The sequence below is a fragment of the Lucilia sericata genome, unplaced genomic scaffold, assembly GCF_015586225.1.
Source record: "Lucilia sericata isolate MDLA Ls3-8-SP2 unplaced genomic scaffold, ASM1558622v1 Contig001193F_arrow, whole genome shotgun sequence".
Classification (NCBI taxonomy): Eukaryota; Metazoa; Arthropoda; class Insecta; order Diptera; family Calliphoridae; genus Lucilia; species Lucilia sericata.
Genome location: NW_023995158.1, coordinates 27,234 through 50,000, shown reverse-complemented (window position 1 = coordinate 50,000; position 22,767 = coordinate 27,234). Strand labels below are relative to the sequence as shown.

The following is a 22,767-nucleotide window of genomic DNA, read 5'->3' as shown; positions in this document are numbered from 1 at the left end:
ATTAATCGGCTCAGAATATCAGATTCTGAAACTTTAACAAACTCTATCGAAAAAAACTGCATTTTTCGCCTCTTTTTGTAAGACCCTTTAAGCAATTTGTCATGTTAATTCTTGGCACATTATGTTTGGGTTTGTCTTTTAGTATTAATTTCAATGAATAGTTTTTGTTTCTCGTTTTATTAAAAATTGTTTAATACTTGTACTATTGTTTTGTTTTTGCCAAGCCAATGTTTGTATATGTATGTAACTATTGGTTCTAAAAATTTGTATAATGATTCATCGATCCATCCATCCCTCCAGCTATCAACAAATGCATTGCACAATTTTGTCATCGTCAAAAGCGGCAAATAAATATTACAGAGTTCTTCTTGTCATAAAAATTTACGACTGTTGAATTATTTAGTTTTTTTTTTTTTTTTGTAGACTTTACATTTTATTATGTATGTAGAAATAAAATAAAGAATTTTGTTGTACCAACAATTTATGAGTCATATACAAAATTCGAAATTAAACCTTTAAGTCTTTGAAGCAAAATTATTGCAATTTAGATATTAATAAAGATGGAATTTATACAAAATTATATTTCATATTTAACACTTTTAGTAATAAATCAAAAAACATCTTAATTTCTTAAATCGATCAAATTTTTAACCATGAGACCAAATTATACTTTTCTAAAGGATTGAGCTGTGTTGAATCTCAGAATTCCCCCATTACATTTGGGATTCGAGATATCGTGTCCCGAAGTTTGAAAAACTCCATTTTGGGTCCTTTTAAACGTTAACTACTATTATAGTGTAGGGTGAAAATACAACCGAAAACCATGAGTTTTCAAGCTTTAGGTGAAGATATCTCGAAAAATAAAGATGAAAAATAAAGCCTTCATTATAAAGTTGACAAAATGGAGTTTTGGATGACGTACAATATTTATACCCTACACCACTTTAGTGGGGAGGGTATATATATATAGACCCACCTTAAAGTATACCAATCGGCTTAGAATCTGAGTCGATTAAGCTATGTCCGTCCGTCTGGCTGGCTGGCTGTCCATGTAAACCTTGTGCGCAAGGCACAGGTCGCAATTTTCAAGATAATTGGATGAAATTTGGCACGCACGTTTTACTTGACCCAAGGACGAAGCCTATTGAAAATGGTTAAAATCGGTCCATTATTTCACCTAGCCCCCATAGAACAGAACCCCCCGAAAAGGGCTTCTGAGCTCTTAATTATGTTAAATATACAGATATATCGATAAAATACGGCACAACTAAGTTTTATAGAAGTCTTGATGACCCTGCCAAATTTCATAAAGATCGGGCCCCATTTGACCCTACCTCCCATACAAAGTCCCCTTCAGAAAATTACTTGAATGTCCCAAATTAACTTATAAACACAAATATCACGATGAAATTCAGCACAATAAAATATTATGTAAATATAAATATATTCACAAAATTTTATCGGGCTTGGTCCATATTTGGCCCTAGCCCCCATATAAAGCCACTTTCAGAAAATTAGCTTTTCATCCATAAATAGCTTAAATATATCGGAACAAGGGAATATTGAAGATAAATGCTTTATTATGAAAAATAAATCACATTTAATATTCATAACTGGTGTAGGGTATCATATGGTCGGCCACGCCCGACTATACTTTCTTACTTGTTTATTAATAACGTTGTCTTGACGCTATTATAACGTCTCAATTGAGAAAATCTGAGGTCAGATTCGGATTTAGCGCGGCTCTTAGAAAAGTATAATTTGGTATCAGGCATACGACTTTTTTCGAATTTTGTCGGGCTGTGTAATTATCAGTATGTATTATAATATTAATTGATCTATTAGTTATTTTACCCACTAATATGACTAGACTATTGAATAGGCTAGCATTGACTAGCCTGTGGACTAATGTATTTATTCTTAGTTTGATTAGTGTATAGACTAGTCTATTCATTAATACACCCCTGTGTGAAGATAAATTTGAAATTTGAATCCCAGACACAAACCTTTAAAATTAGTAAAGTCACTTTAGACAGTAATGTTAAATTAACAGATATGATGTTACAGCTTTAATAAAATCTGTAAACTTGAGAAATGTAAATTTAAAATAATTGTGATATTTTAAAAACTTAACAGAACTTCTGTTAAAACCAGAACATCATGATCAACATAAAATAAACGCTTCCTTTTTCATTTAAAATCAAGAGTAGGCAGAAAAAAGTATTGGATATCACTCCTGGCCGGACACATAGAAAAACTTAATAGTCAAAAGTCTTTAAGACATTTCTGTTATTTTTCAACAAAAAAGGTATACTTGGGAGTGAGGAGGGAAAAAATATTGGGTATCGTTCCTAGCCAGGGCCTAAATTACGGCATACGATATCGATCGAAATCTCAATAGAATCTAAATGGAGATTTCGATCGATATCGTATGGCATAATTCGGGCCCAGATCCGAAGGAATACTTAACGGTCAAAAGAGTTAACAGAGATCCAAAGGAATACTTAATAATCAAAAGTGTTAACAGTGGGCCTTTTATGACATTTTTGTTAAATTTTCAAAAAAAAATCCTTAAAAAAGGATTTAAGTCCTTTTTAGACTTAAAATTGGGAGTGGGCGGAAAAACTGTATTGAATATCATTCCTAGCCAGATCCAAAGGAATACTTAATAATCAAAAGTGTTAACAGTGGGCCTTTTAATTCATTTTTGTTAAATTTTCAAAAATTTACTTAAAAAAGGATTTAAGTCCTTTTTGGACTTAAAATTGGAAGTGGGCGGAAAAACAGTATTGGATATCATTCCTAGCCAGATCCAAAGGAATACTTAATAATCAAAAGTGTTAGCAGTGGGCCTTTTAATTCATTTTTGTTAAATTTTCAAAAATTTACTTAAAAAAGGATTGAAGTCCTTTTTGGACTTAAAATTGGGAGTGGGCGGAAAAACAGTATTGGATATCATTCCTAGCCAGATTCAAAGAAATACTTAATGGTCAAAAGTGTTAACAGTGGGCCTTTTCTGCCATTTTTGTTCAATTTTCAAAAAAAAAAATTCTTAAAAAGGATTTAAGTCCTCTTTGGACTTAAAATTGGGAGTGGGCGGAAAAACTGTATTGAATATCATTCCTAGCCAGATTCAAAGGAATACTTAATAATCAAAAGTCTTAACAGTGGGCCTTTTCTGCCATTTTTGTTAAATTTACAAAAAAATTTTCTTAAGAAAGGATTTAAGTCCTTTTTGGACTTAAAATTGGGAGTAGGCGGAAAAACAGTATTGGATATCATTCCTAGCCAGATCCGAAGGAATACCTAATGGTCAAAAGTGTTAACAGTAGGCCTTTTCTGCCATTTTTGTTAAATTTTCAAAAAAATTTTCTTAAAAAAGAATTTAAGTCCTTTTTGGACTTAAAATTGGGAGTGGGCGGAAAAACAGTATTGGATATCATTCCTAGCCAGATCCAAAGGAATACTTAATAATCAAAAGTGTTAGCAGTGGGCCTTTTAATTCATTTTTGTTAAATTTTCAAAAATTTACTTAAAAAAGGATTGAAGTCCTTTTTGGACTTAAAATTGGGAGTGGGCGGAAAAACAGTATTGGATATCATTCCTAGCCAGATCCAAAGGAATACTTAATAATCAAAAGTGTTAACAGTGGGCCTTTTATGCCATTTTTGTTAAATTTTCAAAAATTTAATTAAAAAAAGATTTAAGTCCTTTTTGGACTTAAAATTGGGAGTGGGTGGAAAAACAGTATTGGACATCATTCCTAGCCAGATCCGAAGGAATACCTAATGGTCAAAAGTGTTAACAGTGGGCCTTTTCTGCCATTTTTGTTAAATTTTCAAAAATTTACTTAAAAAAGGATTGAAGTCCTTTTTGGACTTAAAATTGGGAGTGGGCGGAAAAACAGTATTGGATATCATTCCTAGCCAGATCCGAAGGAATACTTAATGGTCAAAAGTGTTAACAGTGGGCCTTTTCTGCCATTTTGCTCAATTTTCAAAAATTTACTTAAAAAAGGATTGAAGTCCTTTTTGGACTTAAAATTGGGAGTGGGCGGAAAAATAGTATTGGATATCATTCCTAGCCAGATTCGAAGGAATACCTAATGGTCAAAAGTGTTAACAGTGGGCCTTTTCTGCCATTTTTGTTAAATTTTAAAAAAAAAATTTCTTAAAAAAGGATTTAAGTCCTTTTTGGACTTAAAATTGAGAGTGGGCGGAAAAACAGTATTGGATATCATTCCTAGCCAGATTCAAAGAAATACTTAATGGTCAAAAGTGTTAACAGTGGGCCTTTTCTGCCATTTTTGTTCAATTTTCAAAAAAAAAAATTCTTAAAAAGGATTTAAGTCCTCTTTGGACTTAAAATTGGGAGTGGGCGGAAAAACTGTATTGAATATCATTCCTAGCCAGATTCAAAGGAATACTTAATAATCAAAAGTGTTAACAGTGGGCCTTTTCTGCCATTTTTGTTAAATTTACAAAAAAATTTTCTTAAAAAAGGATTTAAGTCCTTTTTGGACTTAAAATTGGGAGTGGGCGGAAAAACAGTATTGGACATCATTCCTAGCCAGATCCGAAGGAATACCTAATGGTCAAAAGTGTTAACAGTGGGCCTTTTATGCCATTTTTGTTAAATTTTCAAAAATTTAATTAAAAAAGGATTTAAGTCCTTTTTGGACTTAAAATTGGGAGTGGGCGGAAAAACAGTATTGGATATCATTCCTAGCCAGATCCGAAGGAATACCTAATGGTCAAAAGTGTTAACAGTGGCCTTTTCTGCAATTTTTGTTAAACTTTCAAAAAAAATTTCTTAAAAAAGGATTTAAGTCCTTTTTGGACTTAAAATTGGGAGTGGGCGGAAAAACAGTATTGGATATCATTCCTAGCCAGATTCAAAGGAATACTTAATGGTCAAAAGTGTTAACAGTTGGCCTTTTCTGCCATTTTTGTTAAATTTTCAAAAATTTACTTAAAAAAGGATTGAAGTCCTTTTTGGACTTAAAATTGGGAGTGGGCGGAAAAACAGTATTGAATATCATTCCTAGCCAGATTCAAAGAAATACTTAATGGTCAAAAGTGTTAACAGTGGGCCTTTTCTGCCATTTTTGTTCAATTTTCAAAAAAAAAAATTCTTAAAAAGGATTTAAGTCCTCTTTGGACTTAAAATTGGGAGTGGGCGGAAAAACTGTATTGAATATCATTCCTAGCCAGATCCAAAGGAATACTTAATAATCAAAAGTGTTAACAGTGGGCCTTTTATGTCATTTTTGTTAAATTTTCAAAAATTTAATTAAAAAAGGATTTAAGTCCTTTTTGGACTTAAAATTGGGAGTGGGCGGAAAAACAGTATTGGACATCATTCCTAGCAAGATCCGAAGGAATACCTAGTGGTCAAAAGTGTTAACAGTGGGCCTTTTCTGCCATTTTTGTTAAATTTTCAAAAATTTACTTAAAAAAGGATTGAAGTCCTTTTTGGACTTAAAATTGGGAGTGGGCGGAAAAACAGTATTGGATATCATTCCTAGCCAGATCCAAAGGAATACTTAATAATCAAAAGTGTTAGCAGTGGGCCTTTTAATTCATTTTTGTTAAATTTTCAAAAATTTACTTAAAAAAGGATTGAAGTCCTTTTTGGACTTAAAATTGGGAGTGGGCGGAAAAACAGTATTGGATATCATTCCTAGCCAGATCCAAAGGAATACTTAATAATCAAAAGTGTTAACAGTGGGCCTTTTATGCCATTTTTGTTAAATTTTCAAAAATTTAATTAAAAAAAGATTTAAGTCCTTTTTGGACTTAAAATTGGGAGTGGGTGGAAAAACAGTATTGGACATCATTCCTAGCCAGATCCGAAGGAATACCTAATGGTCAAAAGTGTTAACAGTGGGCCTTTTCTGCCATTTTTGTTAAATTTTCAAAAATTTACTTAAAAAAGGATTGAAGTCCTTTTTGGACTTAAAATTGGGAGTGGGCGGAAAAACAGTATTGGATATCATTCCTAGCCAGATCCGAAGGAATACTTAATGGTCAAAAGTGTTAACAGTGGGCCTTTTCTGCCATTTTGCTCAATTTTCAAAAATTTACTTAAAAAAGGATTGAAGTCCTTTTTGGACTTAAAATTGGGAGTGGGCGGAAAAATAGTATTGGATATCATTCCTAGCCAGATTCGAAGGAATACCTAATGGTCAAAAGTGTTAACAGTGGGCCTTTTCTGCCATTTTTGTTAAATTTTAAAAAAAAAAATTTCTTAAAAAAGGATTTAAGTCCTTTTTGGACTTAAAATTGAGAGTGGGCGGAAAAACAGTATTGGATATCATTCCTAGCCAGATTCAAAGAAATACTTAATGGTCAAAAGTGTTAACAGTGGGCCTTTTCTGCCATTTTTGTTCAATTTTCAAAAAAAAAAATTCTTAAAAAGGATTTAAGTCCTTTTTGGACTTAAAATTGGGAGTGGGCGGAAAAACAGTATTGGATATCATTCCTAGCCAGATCCGAAGGAATACCTAATGGTCAAAAGTGTTAACAGTGGCCTTTTCTGCCATTTTTGTTAAAGGACTTAAATCCTTTTTTAAGAAATTTTTTTTTTTGAAAATTGAACAAAAATGGCAGAAAAGGCCCACTGTTAACACTTTTGACCATTAAGTATTTCTTTGAATCTGGCTAGGAATGATATCCAATACTGTTTTTCCGCCCACTCTCAATTTTAAGTCCAAAAAGGACTTAAATCCTTTTTTAAGAAATTTTTTTTTTTAAAATTTAACAAAAATGGCAGAAAAGGCCCACTGTTAACACTTTTGACCATTAGGTATTCCTTCGAATCTGGCTAGGAATGATATCCAATACTATTTTTCCGCCCACTCCCAATTTTAAGTCCAAAAAGGACTTCAATCCTTTTTTAAGTAAATTTTTGAAAATTGAGCAAAATGGCAGAAAAGGCCCACTGTTAACACTTTTGACCATTAAGTATTCCTTCGGATCTGGCTAGGAATGATATCCAATACTGTTTTTCCGCCCACTCCCAATTTTAAGTCCAAAAAGGACTTCAATCCTTTTTTAAGTAAATTTTTGAAAATTTAACAAAAATGGCAGAAAAGGCCCACTGTTAACACTTTTGACCATTAGGTATTCCTTCGGATCTGGCTAGGAATGATGTCCAATACTGTTTTTCCACCCACTCCCAATTTTAAGTCCAAAAAGGACTTAAATCTTTTTTTAATTAAATTTTTGAAAATTTAACAAAAATGGCATAAAAGGCCCACTGTTAACACTTTTGATTATTAAGTATTCCTTTGGATCTGGCTAGGAATGATATCCAATACTGTTTTTCCGCCCACTCCCAATTTTAAGTCCAAAAAGGACTTCAATCCTTTTTTAAGTAAATTTTTGAAAATTTAACAAAAATGAATTAAAAGGCCCACTGCTAACACTTTTGATTATTAAGTATTCCTTTGGATCTGGCTAGGAATGATATCCAATACTGTTTTTCCGCCCACTCCCAATTTTAAGTCCAAAAAGGACTTCAATCCTTTTTTAAGTAAATTTTTGAAAATTTAACAAAAATGGCAGAAAAGGCCCACTGTTAACACTTTTGACCACTAGGTATTCCTTCGGATCTTGCTAGGAATGATGTCCAATACTGTTTTTCCGCCCACTCCCAATTTTAAGTCCAAAAAGGACTTAAATCCTTTTTTAATTAAATTTTTGAAAATTTAACAAAAATGACATAAAAGGCCCACTGTTAACACTTTTGATTATTAAGTATTCCTTTGGATCTGGCTAGGAATGATATTCAATACAGTTTTTCCGCCCACTCCCAATTTTAAGTCCAAAGAGGACTTAAATCCTTTTTAAGAATTTTTTTTTTTGAAAATTGAACAAAAATGGCAGAAAAGGCCCACTGTTAACACTTTTGACCATTAAGTATTTCTTTGAATCTGGCTAGGAATGATATTCAATACTGTTTTTCCGCCCACTCCCAATTTTAAGTCCAAAAAGGACTTCAATCCTTTTTTAAGTAAATTTTTGAAAATTTAACAAAAATGGCAGAAAAGGCCAACTGTTAACACTTTTGACCATTAAGTATTCCTTTGAATCTGGCTAGGAATGATATCCAATACTGTTTTTCCGCCCACTCCCAATTTTAAGTCCAAAAAGGACTTAAATCCTTTTTTAAGAAATTTTTTTTGAAAGTTTAACAAAAATTGCAGAAAAGGCCACTGTTAACACTTTTGACCATTAGGTATTCCTTCGGATCTGGCTAGGAATGATATCCAATACTGTTTTTCCGCCCACTCCCAATTTTAAGTCCAAAAAGGACTTAAATCCTTTTTTAATTAAATTTTTGAAAATTTAACAAAAATGGCATAAAAGGCCCACTGTTAACACTTTTGACCATTAGGTATTCCTTCGGATCTGGCTAGGAATGATGTCCAATACTGTTTTTCCGCCCACTCCCAATTTTAAGTCCAAAAAGGACTTAAATCCTTTTTTAAGAAAATTTTTTTGTAAATTTAACAAAAATGGCAGAAAAGGCCCACTGTTAACACTTTTGATTATTAAGTATTCCTTTGAATCTGGCTAGGAATGATATTCAATACAGTTTTTCCGCCCACTCCCAATTTTAAGTCCAAAGAGGACTTAAATCCTTTTTAAGAATTTTTTTTTTTGAAAATTGAACAAAAATGGCAGAAAAGGCCCACTGTTAACACTTTTGACCATTAAGTATTTCTTTGAATCTGGCTAGGAATGATATCCAATACTGTTTTTCCGCCCACTCTCAATTTTAAGTCCAAAAAGGACTTAAATCCTTTTTTAAGAAATTTTTTTTTTTAAATTTAACAAAAATGGCAGAAAAGGCCCACTGTTAACACTTTTGACCATTAGGTATTCCTTCGAATCTGGCTAGGAATGATATCCAATACTATTTTTCCGCCCACTCCCAATTTTAAGTCCAAAAAGGACTTCAATCCTTTTTTAAGTAAATTTTTGAAAATTGAGCAAATGGCAGAAAAGGCCCACTGTTAACACTTTTGACCATTAAGTATTCCTTCGGATCTGGCTAGGAATGATATCCAATACTGTTTTTCCGCCCACTCCCAATTTTAAGTCCAAAAAGGACTTCAATCCTTTTTTAAGTAAATTTTTGAAAATTTAACAAAAATGGCAGAAAAGGCCCACTGTTAACACTTTTGACCACTAGGTATTCCTTCGGATCTTGCTAGGAATGATGTCCAATACTGTTTTTCCGCCCACTCCCAATTTTAAGTCCAAAAAGGACTTAAATCCTTTTTTAATTAAATTTTTGAAAATTTAACAAAAATGACATAAAAGGCCCACTGTTAACACTTTTGATTATTAAGTATTCCTTTGGATCTGGCTAGGAATGATATTCAATACAGTTTTTCCGCCCACTCCCAATTTTAAGTCCAAAGAGGACTTAAATCCTTTTTAAGAATTTTTTTTTTGAAAATTGAACAAAAATGGCAGAAAAGGCCCACTGTTAACACTTTTGACCATTAAGTATTTCTTTGAATCTGGCTAGGAATGATATTCAATACTGTTTTTCCGCCCACTCCCAATTTTAAGTCCAAAAAGGACTTAAATTCTTTTTTAAGAAAATTTTTTTAAAAATTTAACAAAAATGGCAGAAAAGGCCCACTGTTAACACTTTTGATTATTATGTATTCCTTTGGATCTGGCTAGGAATGATATTCAATGCAGTTTTTCCGCCCACTCCCAATTTTAAGTCCAAAAAGGACTTAAATCCTTTTTTAAGTAAATTTTTGAAAATTTAACAAAAATGACATAAAAGGCCCACTGTTAACACTTTTGATTATTAAGTATTCCTTTGGATCTGGCTAGGAATGATATCCAATACTGTTTTTCCGCCCACTCCCAATTTTAAGTCCAAAAAGGACTTTAATCCTTTTTTAAGTAAATTTTTGAAAATTTAACAAAAATGGCAGAAAAGGCCCACTGTTAACACTTTTGACCACTAGGTATTCCTTCGGATCTTGCTAGGAATGATGTCCAATACTGTTTTTCCGCCCACTCCCAATTTTAAGTCCAAAAAGGACTTAAATCCTTTTTTAATTAAATTTTTGAAAATTTAACAAAAATGACATAAAAGGCCCACTGTTAACACTTTTGATTATTAAGTATTCCTTTGGATCTGGCTAGGAATGATATTCAATACAGTTTTTCCGCCCACTCCCAATTTTAAGTCCAAAGAGGACTTAAATCCTTTTTAAGAATTTTTTTTTTGAAAATTGAACAAAAATGGCAGAAAAGGCCCACTGTTAACACTTTTGACCATTAAGTATTTCTTTGAATCTGGCTAGGAATGATATTCAATACTGTTTTTCCGCCCACTCCCAATTTTATGTCCAAAAAGGACTTCAATTCTTTTTTAAGAAAATTTTTTTGAAAATTTAACAAAAATGGCAGAAAAGGCCCACTGTTAACACTTTTGATTATTAAGTATTCCTTTGGATCTGGCTAGGAATGATATTCAATGCAGTTTTTCCGCCCACTCCCAATTTTAAGTCCAAAAAGGACTTAAATCCTTTTTTAAAAAATTTTTGAAAATTTAACAAAAATGACATAAAAGGCCCACTGTTAACACCTTTGATTATTAAGTATTCCTTTGGATCTGGCTAGGAATGATATCCAATACTGTTTTTCCGCCCACTCCCAATTTTAAGTCCAAAAAGGACTTAAAACCCTTTTTAAAAAAATTTTTTTGAAAATTTAACAAAAATGGCAGAAAAGGCCCACTGTTAACACTTTTGACCATTAGGTATTCCTTTGGATCTGGCTAGGAATGATATCCAATACTGTTTTTCCGCCCACTCCCAATTTTAAGTCCAAAAAGGACTTCAATCCTTTTTTAAGTAAATTTTTGAAAATTTAACAAAAATGGCAGAAAAGGCCAACTGTTAACACTTTTGACCATTAAGTATTCCTTTGAATCTGGCTAGGAATGATATCCAATACTGTTTTTCCGCCCACTCCCAATTTTAAGTCCAAAAAGGACTTAAATCCTTTTTTAAGAAAATTTTTTTGAAAATTTAACAAAAATTGCAGAAAAGGCCACTGTTAACACTTTTGACCATTAGGTATTCCTTCGGATCTGGCTAGGAATGATATCCAATACTGTTTTTCCGCCCACTCCCAATTTTAAGTCCGAAAAGGACTTCAACCCTTTTTTAAGAAAATTTTTTGAAAATTTCTTTGGAAAATTGAACAAAAAAACATAAAAGGCCCACTGTTAACATTTTTGACCATTTAATATTCCTTTGGATCTGGCTACGAGTAAATTCTATTAATTTTTTCCGCCCACTCCCGAGTATATGTGATACTGGTAGTAATTTTTAAACTTTCTTCCAGCGTTAACAAACATTCTGTTAAGTTTAACATAACTCTGTTAAAAAAATTATGTTAAAATAACATTAACATGATATTATTAACATTTAAAGCCAGTTCTGTAAACTTACAGTACAGAATTCTGTTAAGTTAACAGAAAGGGTTTGTGTCTAGGGTTAACAGAGCTCTGTTAACGTAACATGGCTCTGTTAACTAACAGGTGTGTGTCTAGGGTTTAAATTTCAAATTTAACTTCACACCTATTTAATACACGGACTAGTTTATAAATTATCCCAAATTCTACTGACCATTATATGTACTAGTCTACTGACTATGGGCAAGCCTATTAACTTTAGTATAGTTAATTGATTAGTCTAACGATAGACTAATCTATGAACTAGTTTATTGACTAGAGTACCCAGTAAAAACTTTCATTACCATGTAAGGGATTAAAATGGTAAAATTCACTTACACAATAGCATTTTAAGTCATTATTTTAACATGGTGATGTCATTGGAGGCAAGTACTTACCACAAACGATTACAAGTAATAAGAAAAAGTAGTCATTGTAAATCGCATGAAAAAACGTATACAGCTTCTATATCTTTACTGGCAAGATTACTAATGAATTATAAATTAGTTATATAACACATTATTAGTAAGACATTATCAGACTACTTCTATGTAATCCAAACGATATGTAGTAGTCATTGAAAAGTATATTGATAGGTAAGTAATTACAACTGAAAGCCATTACCCAGTTTTTGCTGGGTATGAACTAATTGTCAAGTAAATAGATTAGTCTATATATATTAGTCAATAGACTAGAAATAGTGTACGTACTATTATATGGACATTTGTACATGGACTGACTATTATATGGACATACATGGATTTCTCTATGGACTATTCTATTGACTATATTATTGGCAATTCTATTGACTATTCTATAAACTTACTCTATACTACATCATTAATATAACGTAGAAAAACGTTGTCTTTACGAAAGTTTTTCTTTCAGTTTATTGGCTATCCTAGTCTATAAAGCACAGACTAGCCTATTGATCAGTTTATCGATTAATCTATGTACTAGTCTATTTACTATTCTATTCACTAGTCTATAGACTTGTCTATGGACTAAAATATTGATTATCCTATTGAATAGCTTATAGATTATTTCATCGACTAGGGTCTAAATTTCGACTATTTATTCTATTGTCTAGTCTATCCACTAATCTATGTGGGTTAGTCTGAAAAAAATGTACTCAGATTAAGAATTTCAATCGCTGGATGGGAACTAATGCCCAGTCCAAAGTTAATCGTGTTTAAAGTTTCCAAATTAAAAAAATGCTAGTTCAATAGCCTCTAAAATCTTTTATTAACCCCTTCATCACAAGGTCCTAGTTCTAAAATCTAATCTTTGTATTTAATTATAAATAATATGTATATAAATTCTTATACATAATTGTCATCATATCTGTTGTTGGTGTTGGTTTTGTTATCATGTTATTTTTTCTTTTTGTTTTATAAATTTCTTTTAATTTTATCTAAAAATGTTCTACTTGTAGTTTTATGTACATTTTTCTTATCTTATCAGAGCTAGCAGTCGTTTTTTGAATTAACTTCTTGCTGCCTTATCAATTTTTGCCATTTTATTTATAATCGTCTTCGGGTAGATTTATTTTAGCACAATTAGGGTTTTTTTTTTAAGAATTTTATGAATGACTCAATATTTAGGGAATTGGGTAAAATTTATGAATAAATAACTACCTATGTTTCCAATTGTTTTATTAAGACATTATTTCTTAAGTTGTGTTCCATTAAAAAAATGGATTGGAGTGTATATTGATTTTGTGATCGTTTTCACAGGTTAGTTTTAATTAGTGATAAAATTGACATCGGACATCGATTCCATTAAGAAAATTCCTTTTATACTCATAGCTTGCTTAAAAATTAAACTACATACAGTGAATCAACTAAGTTTTTTGCCTACCTTTTTTTAAGAGAATTTTGTTTTTTGTTCATAAATAAAATTAAAAAAAAAAACAGGTAAAAAGTAAATTTATATTTTCCAATTGAAAATAGAGATTGTGTAGAATGGGAAAACCAAGAAAAAAAATATTAAAATAAAAATTTTGGTGAATTTGTTGTTGCATTTTATTATTCTTCTTCAGAATTTGCACGTCAATAAAGTATTTTGCATATTGAAATTTCCAGTTAATTTCGTTGGGTTTTTCAAATTATTTTTTTAATTGCTTTTTGAAATTTATTGTTTTATTGTTAAAAGGACACGTGTTATGTATTTTCTATTGTAATTTTCAAAAATCATATCCTTATTGTGTGAAACTGTGTAGTTATTTGCGTTAAATATGTTTAAAGGGAAATAATGAGGCAATTCCAATATAAAAAATTAGTTTAGATTTTTAGAACAAGTATAAATCAATGAAATTCAATTATGAGATGTTTAATCAATCATTAAAAATATAAAATATAGAAATTGATGAAATAACACAAAGAATTATTAAAAAGACGCACTGAGTTGTCTTTCAAAATCTTTAACTACCAAAAGAGAGCGACTTGTATCCAAGCAAAAACCATTGAAGTCCTCATTTATCTTCTCCAAAGTCCATATACGAACTTAAAAGAACACTATGTTTAAATTTAGACCTCTAAACAGACCTTAGGTTGCTTGGAAACAATATAGAGTGAACTATCGTGTGGTACGGGAAAAATACTTAATTTAGATATTTACAAATAGAGGCGGTTCTCATCACCTAAGATCCACAAAAGCAATATTTTTGAGCTAATACATACACTTATATATAGTTAGAACCCAAATCAAGAATAACTATCCAAATCCTGCTACGCCTACTGTATTTTATTCATAAAATAATGCATTCAAAATATGAGGTAGAATATCAAAATTCTTGCATGTAATAGTTCTATAGTGGTATACGGTGATATCCCCATACTTAGTGTGGCTAGGATGGTACTTAGTGTTAGCTTTATTGAATAAGAATCAATATTATACAATTCTAAATAAAAATCACACAGTACTCCCCAAATAGATGGGGTTTCCGTAATGTAGTTTTTGTTTATCAATACAAAATGACCAAAAACCCAGATTATTTTTTTTATAATCTATAGATTTATACCCCACTAATATTTTTTTCTATGTCCAAATCCATTGATTTCCTAATATGTCATGTATCCAATTCGAAATTACTTATTATTTTCGAAATTAAATCAAAGAAACGATAGATTTCATGTTAAGTCAAATATTGAAAAATTCTTATAGGTATATAGGATAACAAATCGGTTAAGAAATGTCCAAACTTAGTCGTTCCACTACTAAAATATCTAAAAAATGTTATTCTAATATATAGGTGTAATAAAAATATAAAATTTTATAAAATAATGCAACAATATTAAAAAAAATAACAAAAACCCTACAACAAGCATATTGCTTTATTTTGCTAAAAATAATTGTTCAGATAAAGTTTTTTCTTAAAATTTATAAAATTTTACATAGGCAAATTACTTAATTGATTCACTGTATGTATGTATAGGTACATACCTATAACTTAAAAGTATTCAGATGATATAAACAAGTGTTTCTAGCAAATTTCATGAGGATCGGTCAGACAGATGTAAGCTATTTTGCTTAATATTGCCACTAAAAACTCTTTCGATCCTACTTAGGTATGTAAATATTAAAATATGTTAATCAGTAAAATATAGAAAAACTTACCACCACCATTTTTCGTGGCATCAACCATATTGAAGGAGTTGAGGAAAAATTTAAAATCTTGTAGAGTGTGAATAAGTGTTGATGTTTATATTTTAGCGGTTGCTGCGACGTCGACTGCTACGTTAAATATCTAAAAGATGATTGTTGCTGTTTTATTTTATTTTGTTGTATATTTGTGTTATTGTTTTCGTTTTATTTTGTGTTCTTTGTTTTTTTTTTTCCTTATAAATTCGTAACAAGAACAAGAAATTGCAATAAAGCAACGACAACAACAAACAATTACTCCAAAATCTTTTTTCTCTTTTAGTTTTGTTTTTGTTATTATTAAAGTTGTTTTTGTTATGCTTTCTTCTTTAAGGGAATAAAATGGAAACAAAATTTATTGGAAGAGAAGTAAAAACAAATGAAAGAAAAAAAAATATAAAAAATGAGTAAGTAACAAAAAAGAAACAGCAACAATTTAACAAATTTGTTACTTCTTGAGTTACATTTTTTTTGTATATTTTTATTTATTTATAGGTATCTTGTGGTAGATATTTTATTTAATTGGAATAAGTGTGATTCATACTATTTTTTTGTAAGACAAGTTTTTTGTATTTTATTTTGTTTAAATTTTTTAAGCAAACAGCAAAAAAACAAATAAAATGTATGCTGAATAGGTAGAAGATATCTGTTACTAGTTTAAAAAGATAAGTAAATAATATTTTCAGAAATAAAGATAATAATGATGATGTTAACTAAATACCGCAAACATTTGTAGATATTTAATAGGTATATTTTTGTGTTTTTATTTTGAACTTATTCGCCGAAATAGCATAAATTTTATTTTAAGTTAACACACTTATTTACAAAATGGTAGATTTCCTTTTTCAATTTAAAATTTGTTACAATACTTTAGTTTTTTTGTGTTTGAATTTTCTGGTTTATTTTTTTACTGCACTTTTTTGTGTGTGTTAAACTTTAATTAAAACAAGAAAACTCCAAAACAAGAATGTAATTAATTCACGTCACGAATTCAAACAAACAAAAACTCAAGAAAGAAAAAAGCAAGATGTGTCAGTCAAACAGACAAAACAGTCAGACCAACCGTTTTATAAAGAGTTTTCAAGCCAACACTTTGAAAATACTTTACGAACAATAAATTGTAGTTTTTCTTAAAACGAAATAAAAAAGTAACCCCTTTTATTAACTTTTATTAAACAATTAACATACTTTTGTTAGAAAATCTATTAGATTTTTTTTATCTTTAACTTTACAATAAGATTTTCTTGCTGCAGCAACAACTAAACTAACACTGCACTTTCTTTTAATTTACTTCTTAAATATACTATAATATTTTGTATTTTTTTTTTATTATTTTTCATCAATTTTCACCATTTAACGTGTATTTTACTTTGTTATTGATTTTCACATTTCACACCTTTTTCCACTTTTCTTGCAATTCAACGTTGTTGTTGTTGGTTAAAAGAGAAGAACACGCCTTCCTTCCTTGTTTTTTTTTTCTGTTATCTTAATTTCCTTTAAGATTATTTACTTTTAATTAAATTTTTACATTTATTTTTATAAAATTGAAAACTTATTTGTTCTCTTTATTTATTGTTATATTAAACACTTTGTTTTAGTTAGTTTTATTAATAAAGAAAATTAAAATTTTTCGTTTAAAAAAAAGAGTTTTTCTCCGCTACTCTACAAAAACTACAACCACTCTAATTGTCATCAACACTGGAACTAAAAATGGAAATTTCTTTTTCACTCTTGGAGTGCAAACAATTGGAAATATGCAACAACAACAAAAATGTCATATGTAGTTTAACTGGAAGATAAGTAGCAGAGTTGTATACATAAGGCATTATAAAATAAAGATATAAATTTTATTTATTGTATTTAATAACTCAAATTTTAATATAAAAAAGTCAAATATAAACAATAAATGATATTGTACAAATAATCGTATATTTCGGCAACACTGATTGACTGGAATGGAAAACATCCAGGGTTGTTATTATTAGGCACAACAGAAGCGTTACAAAATAATGTGAGTAAATTATGCAACAAAATCTGTTAAATATATATTTAGTTAATGCAATAACAATATTTTTGTTTAAAAAAAATATTGGGATTTTTAATAAAAATAAATTCTAATAACATTCTAAAATATCCCAAATACATTTTACTACAGTACAAAATTCTTACAATATATACTGCTTTACCCAATAACATAGAAACTGTTTTACCGTCATAATCAACCAACACTGAACATACCCACTTCAAAAATTTATAAACAGCTGTTTACAAAATATAAACAAACAACCGGCGCGTTAGAAGAATTCTAATATTTTTTAATTTTCTATGAAAATCGAAAAAATTTTATAAATATTCCATCAAGATGTTTCAAACCAAACATCTCCTGCAACAGTACACTATAGCTGTAAACATTTTACGTAAATATACCGGCAAACCTGAACTGAAAACTTTCACCCAAAAAAAGCAATACTATGGTGACTTATTTCCCGATAAATTACTCAATAAAAAACAAAAGACACCCTCCCACTTGTACATCACTAATGAACAGACCGCTCATCAAATCAATAAGCATTTGGAGCCCTTTTTCCAACAAAGTCCTTGTGATACTATTCTGGAGTTAAATCCCGGTATTGGAGCATTCACCCGCCGTCTCTTAGATAATGAGGAGAAATTTAAGAAAATTATCTTAATGGAAACTATGGACTATTTTATGGGCAATTTACAGGAAATGCATACCTTATATCCCGAACGAGTAAAGGTAAAACAGGGTGATTTGGTAAACATTTGGAAATTGGTCTATCAAGATAAAATGGATAATGGCTCGAGAGTACAGGATTTATTACGTGATATACCCAATAGGCAATTTGAAGAAGGTAAGAAATGTGTTTTTGTATTTATTTATTGAAATAATGTTTTATTGTGTGTGTTTTTTTATAGAACCTAATATCTTGTTATTTGGAGCTGTGGGTTCTTATCAATTTTTTAAGCACCTTATAAATTCGATTATATTTCAAAATAGTTTCTTAAATCTGGGCAGAGCTGAGATGTATTTTGTGGTACCACCTCCCATATATTTGGTAGGTTAATGAAAACTACTAGCCATTGTTAAATATTTATTGTTTTTCATATATTTTTTAAAGCATTTGACTTGCACCAGCGAAATTGGTTATATGATCTACCGATCTACCTCTATTTTATTTCAAATGTTATTTGAATATCGTTTTATTGCTCGTTTGCCTAGAGATGAATTTCTGCCCGCGCAAACTGAGTATAATTTCACAAAAGGAAGTAAGCTAGGAAGGGTAAGTTGATTGAATTTGCATTATTTTTACTTATATTCGTTATTATTGTTGCTTTAATTTGTCGAAAATTGTCAATAAATTATTTCCTATTAACTTTTAATTACAGGTACGATCTGTAAATCCTGAATTTCTATATTTGGTAAGAATCGTACCGCGTCGGGATATATACAAGTATGTAGCACCTGAGGATATGCCTTCACTATGGTATTTTGTAAAACAAAATTGTGTAAGCAGACGCAATCGTATCATACCAAATCTGGAGTAAGTTTATCTTATATCTATTTAGGAGAAAAAATATAATTTTGTCTAAACTCTTGCTAACAGAAAATGGATACCTGGCTGTGGACCCCGCTTAATAATTAATGCTGAAGAACCTCAACCGTCTGTACCGCTATACGATGATGAAGATATTGCTAAGCTACCAAAATATTCATCACGTTGTTGTACTATTAACAATAATGATTACTATCCCAATATCAATATCTATACACAATTTGGTGATTTAAGAGCTAGTCAAATGTTAACTCTTTTCTCATTATTCCGCAAATGGCCGGAATATAAAGAAAGTTCATTTTTGGCTTCTTTCGAAAATAGTATGCTTAAAATGGAAGCTTCGGCAGAAGAGTCTGTGGAAGGTATAGCCGAAGAGGATGACGATATATCGGTAGAACAGACACCAGAAGAAGATGGGGCAACAACAACGACAACAACAGTACAAAAGGTCAATGCTAAACGCTCTAGAAAACTTGTAAAAGAAACCTAACATTTAAAATGGTAATGGTGGCGATTTATTATTGTAAACATTTTTGTAATTGTCTTCATTAAGTCTATTTTAAATTTATATTGTTAAAGTTAAATAATAATAGTTTATTTTTGTTAAAAAAAAATATTTGAGAAAACCAGTTTCTTTATTTCCGTCCTGGACAACGTCCCTGTATGGCTCTCTTACAACCACGGGCACATAAATCGACATTGGTCAAGTCATACGAATGCTGAGGTTCTTCACCAAAACGTGATTCCAATGATATGGACAATTTAACACAATCCACGTGTAAAGTTTGAGGATTAACACCAATTACATAGGAGAGATGGGAATCTTTACAAGCTCCAGCTTTACCAAATTCATAACAAACACCTTTAATTTTAATCTGACCATCGACTTTACAATCGTTGGCTATGCATACGGGTAATACGGCATTATCACCCAAGACTAAGAATTCTCCATCCTCACAGGGTCCTCTACGGAAGGCAGGATAACAAGCATCAGTTTCAGGGTGGTATAGAGCAGCTGAGAGAAAAATGAAATTGTATTTTAAAGCATTTTATTTTCGATAATAAAAATTAATTATACCTGGGGCACAGTCACAAATCCAGTCATTAACTTGATCACCAGGATATAGCAATTCGTGTTGTTTGCAGCGAGAAGGTGCGTATAGAGGAGTGCGACCCTGTAATGGAAATAATTTATTACATTTTGTTTAAGGAACATTTTCGATAAATTTTACTACAAATGAACTAGAACTGAACGAGAACTAAACGAGAACAGAACTAGAACGGAACTAGAACTGAACTAGAACTGAACTAGAACTGAACTAGACTGAACTAGAACTGAACTGAACTAGAACTGAACTAGAACTGAACTAGAACTGAACTAGAACTGAACTAGAACTGAACTAGAACTGAACTAGAACTGAACTAGAACTGAACTAGAACTGAACTAGAACTGAACTAGAACTGAACTAGAACTGAACTAGAACTGAACTAGAACTGAACTAGAACTGAACTAGAACTGAACTAGAACTGAACTAGAACTGAACTAGAACTGAACTAGAACTGAACTAGAACTGAACTAGAACTGAACTAGAACTGAACTAGAACTGAACTAGAACTGAACTAGAACTGAACTAGAACTGAACTAGAACTGAACTAGAACTGAACTACAACTGAACTAGAACTGAACTAGAACTGAACTAGAACTGAACTAGAACTGAACTAGAACTGAACTAGAACTGAACTAGAACTGAACTAGAACTGAACTAGAACTGAACTAGAACTGAACTAGAACTGAACTAGAACTGAACTAGAACTGAACTAGAACTGAACTAGTACTGAGCTAGAACTGAACTAGAACTGAACTAGAACTGAACTAGAACTGAACTGAAACTAGAACTGAACTAGAACTGAACTAGAACTGAACTAGAACTGAACTAGAACTGAACTAGAACTGAACTAGAACTGAACTAGAACTGAACTAGAACTGAACTAGAACTGAACTAGAACTGAACTAGAACTGAACTAGAACTGAACTAGAACTGAACTAGAACTGAACTAAAACTGAACTGGAACTAAACTAGAATCAAAGATTTCTGCAATATAATGAAAACTTCTGAAATACAATTCGAAATTTCTGAAATCTTAAATTTAAGCTAAGTTTAACCAATTTAAACTTTATACTAAAAACTAGCTCTCTTATAAAAATAATCTAGCAAAAAACTTTTATAGTCTTAGTTATTGGACTGATTTTGATTAAATGAAACAAAAATAAGTTTATAATTTGACCCCAAAAATAATATCAAATCATTAAGAAAAGATAATGTAAATTTTGCTTAAAGAAAATAAATATCACTTTCACTCATGGATTTAAATATAGAACTGCTGTTTTTGTTAAACACAAAATAGTTTTTGTAAAAATCTGCTACGACGTCTTAAATTACGTATAGATGGTTGTAAAAAGTCTGATAACATTACTGATGCTAGCTAAAAAAAGAAAAAACTTAATTCTGTGAAAATGAAACATACTTACGGCTAAATTGGATTTTTTCTTATCTACAGCTTGATATTCGGGGAATAACAAGTCACCCAAAGCGAATTGCAAAACCAATAGAATACAAACAAGGTGTTTAATTAAACCGAACATAATGGTATTCAATATTGTTTTTTTTTTTTTCAAGTATAAACACAAAAACAATAATTTGACGCAAATATTATTAATAAATTAAACAAAAATTAAAAATAAATAAAAACTGTAATTAAATTGAACGAAAAAAAATCAAAACAACCGTCCAATTAGAGAATCTGTTGATAACTATTGATGAGGTTCAGCCAATAGGTAGCAGCTACATACAAAACTTAAAAACTTGCCAACAAAAAATCATTAAGATGTCTTTAATCCAGAGCGTAAGCACATACAAATACGATCTCTTTCAATATACTATCAATATTTTGTTTGCTTAATCTTAAAGAAAGAGATCAAGAAGACTTGCGAATTAGTAAGAATTGTTACTGTTGTTGCAGAACAAAAACAGTGGAAGGAAGCAAAAAACTTCTTTAAATTTTATATTCCGGTTTTTTAAGAGAATTACCTATGAGGTGTAAGAACAAAGTATTGAAAAATGATTTATTAGATTTGATTTTGTTGGGTTTTAGGGAAAACCTCCAAAAACAAGTTTTAACTTTAAGTCACAGTCATTAGCTATATACATGTGAATACATACATATGTATGTATGTACGTCAGAGAGTTTAGAGAGTATATTTTAATCTTTTGTTTTTTTTTGAGGAAAGTAATGCTTCCATCTTAGTTGTATGTAGTACATATTCAAATTGAGTAAGGTTCCCTTTGTTGTTGCTTTTTTGGTTAATTTTACAGTTAAATATTAAGTTTGTCAATTAATACAGTAGTCCCCAGTGTAATGGTTTTTTGAATGCAGTTCAAAATCAAAGCCTAGTCGGGCTTAGTCGACCAATAAATGATTTCTACCAGTTATGGTTTTATTTAAAATGTTATTTTTGCTATAACATGGCATTTTTATTAAACTTTATCCTAATTCCTAAGATTCTGGTATATTCGAAAAAAAAGTTTAATTTTAGTAGGAAAAAGTTCCCAGTCCCAAAGATTAAACTGCTACCCAGTACCAATACGTTATATTTATTTAGTTATACCAATACTCAGTCAGTAATTGAGGTCTGAGTTGGGGAAAAACTCTCGCGTCATCGCCATTATTTCTTAAGGACGATCAGGCTTGTGTTTGTTGCCAAGTTTTCGACAGAGCTACGTCTTACTCGCACCAAGTTATGCGTTGTATGCATTAATTGCTTTTTATGTTTGATTAAATTATGTTTGATTAAATTGGTAGAGACCAAATAATACTTTTGATTAATTGTTCGAGGCTCCAACTTCCCATATAAAGGTATCGGTCAATTGGAGGGCTCTCTCCGAACCAACGGGGGTTTACCTGGCATGTTGAGTGTTTTAATCCACCGCCAACAAATTACAAGTTAAAAAATATATACCAATACCAACATGGGTCCCCTGCATCATAATTA

The 22,767-nt window shown here is 30.7% G+C and overlaps 3 protein-coding genes across 11 annotated transcripts in view; 1 reads left to right on the top strand and 2 right to left on the bottom strand.

Moving 5' to 3' along the window:
• Positions 1-16,854, bottom strand: part of LOC119610432 (SH3 domain-containing kinase-binding protein 1) — a 62,214-nt gene extending 45,360 nt beyond the window's left edge. For 2 of the 9 annotated variants that reach the window (XM_037965630.1, XM_037965638.1), the window contains exons 1-2: positions 16,511-16,854; positions 15,118-15,468 (exon numbers count right to left, since the gene is read on the bottom strand). In XM_037965630.1, coding sequence (XP_037821558.1) covers positions 15,118-15,145 — 28 coding nt within the window. In that variant the 5' untranslated portion in view covers positions 15,146-15,468; positions 16,511-16,854. Of the gene's footprint in view, positions 1-15,117; positions 15,469-16,329; positions 16,491-16,510 lie in introns of those variants that run through there. The other 7 variants (XM_037965635.1, XM_037965639.1, XM_037965637.1 and 4 more) reach the window with 6 other exon arrangements.
• Positions 16,855-17,391: 537 nt separating this feature from the next.
• Positions 17,392-19,330, top strand: LOC119610437 (dimethyladenosine transferase 2, mitochondrial). Its single transcript, XM_037965647.1, has 5 exons — positions 17,392-18,014; positions 18,079-18,218; positions 18,282-18,443; positions 18,550-18,704; positions 18,768-19,330. The coding sequence occupies exons 1-5, from the start codon at positions 17,504-17,506 to the stop codon at positions 19,204-19,206; spliced, it is 1,407 nt and encodes a 468-aa protein (XP_037821575.1). The 5' UTR covers positions 17,392-17,503; the 3' UTR covers positions 19,207-19,330.
• On the bottom strand, positions 19,270-21,552 carry LOC119610438. The gene is made up of 3 exons (XM_037965648.1): positions 21,247-21,552; positions 19,795-19,891; positions 19,270-19,731 (listed from the first exon to the last, which is right to left on the bottom strand). The coding sequence occupies exons 1-3, from the start codon at positions 21,358-21,360 to the stop codon at positions 19,352-19,354; spliced, it is 591 nt and encodes a 196-aa protein (XP_037821576.1). The 5' UTR covers positions 21,361-21,552; the 3' UTR covers positions 19,270-19,351.
• Between the last annotated feature and the right edge of the window lie 1,215 nt (positions 21,553-22,767).

Excerpts from the sequence above, each read along its gene's own strand:
- LOC119610438 (XM_037965648.1), bottom strand. The coding sequence starts at position 21,360 with ATGTTCGGTTTAATTAAACACCTTGTTTGTATTCTATTGGTTTTGCAA. Across the intron at positions 19,892-21,246 it reads AGAAAAAATCCAATTTAGCC|GGTCGCACTCCTCTATACGC; the intron begins GTAAGTATGTTT and ends TTTCCATTACAG. Across the intron at positions 19,732-19,794 it reads GATTTGTGACTGTGCCCCAG|CTGCTCTATACCACCCTGAA; the intron begins GTATAATTAATT and ends TTTTTCTCTCAG.
- LOC119610437 (XM_037965647.1), top strand. The coding sequence starts at position 17,504 with ATGTTTCAAACCAAACATCTCCTGCAACAGTACACTATAGCTGTAAAC. Across the intron at positions 18,444-18,549 it reads AAGGAAGTAAGCTAGGAAGG|GTACGATCTGTAAATCCTGA; the intron begins GTAAGTTGATTG and ends TTTTAATTACAG. Across the intron at positions 18,705-18,767 it reads CGTATCATACCAAATCTGGA|AAAATGGATACCTGGCTGTG; the intron begins GTAAGTTTATCT and ends TCTTGCTAACAG.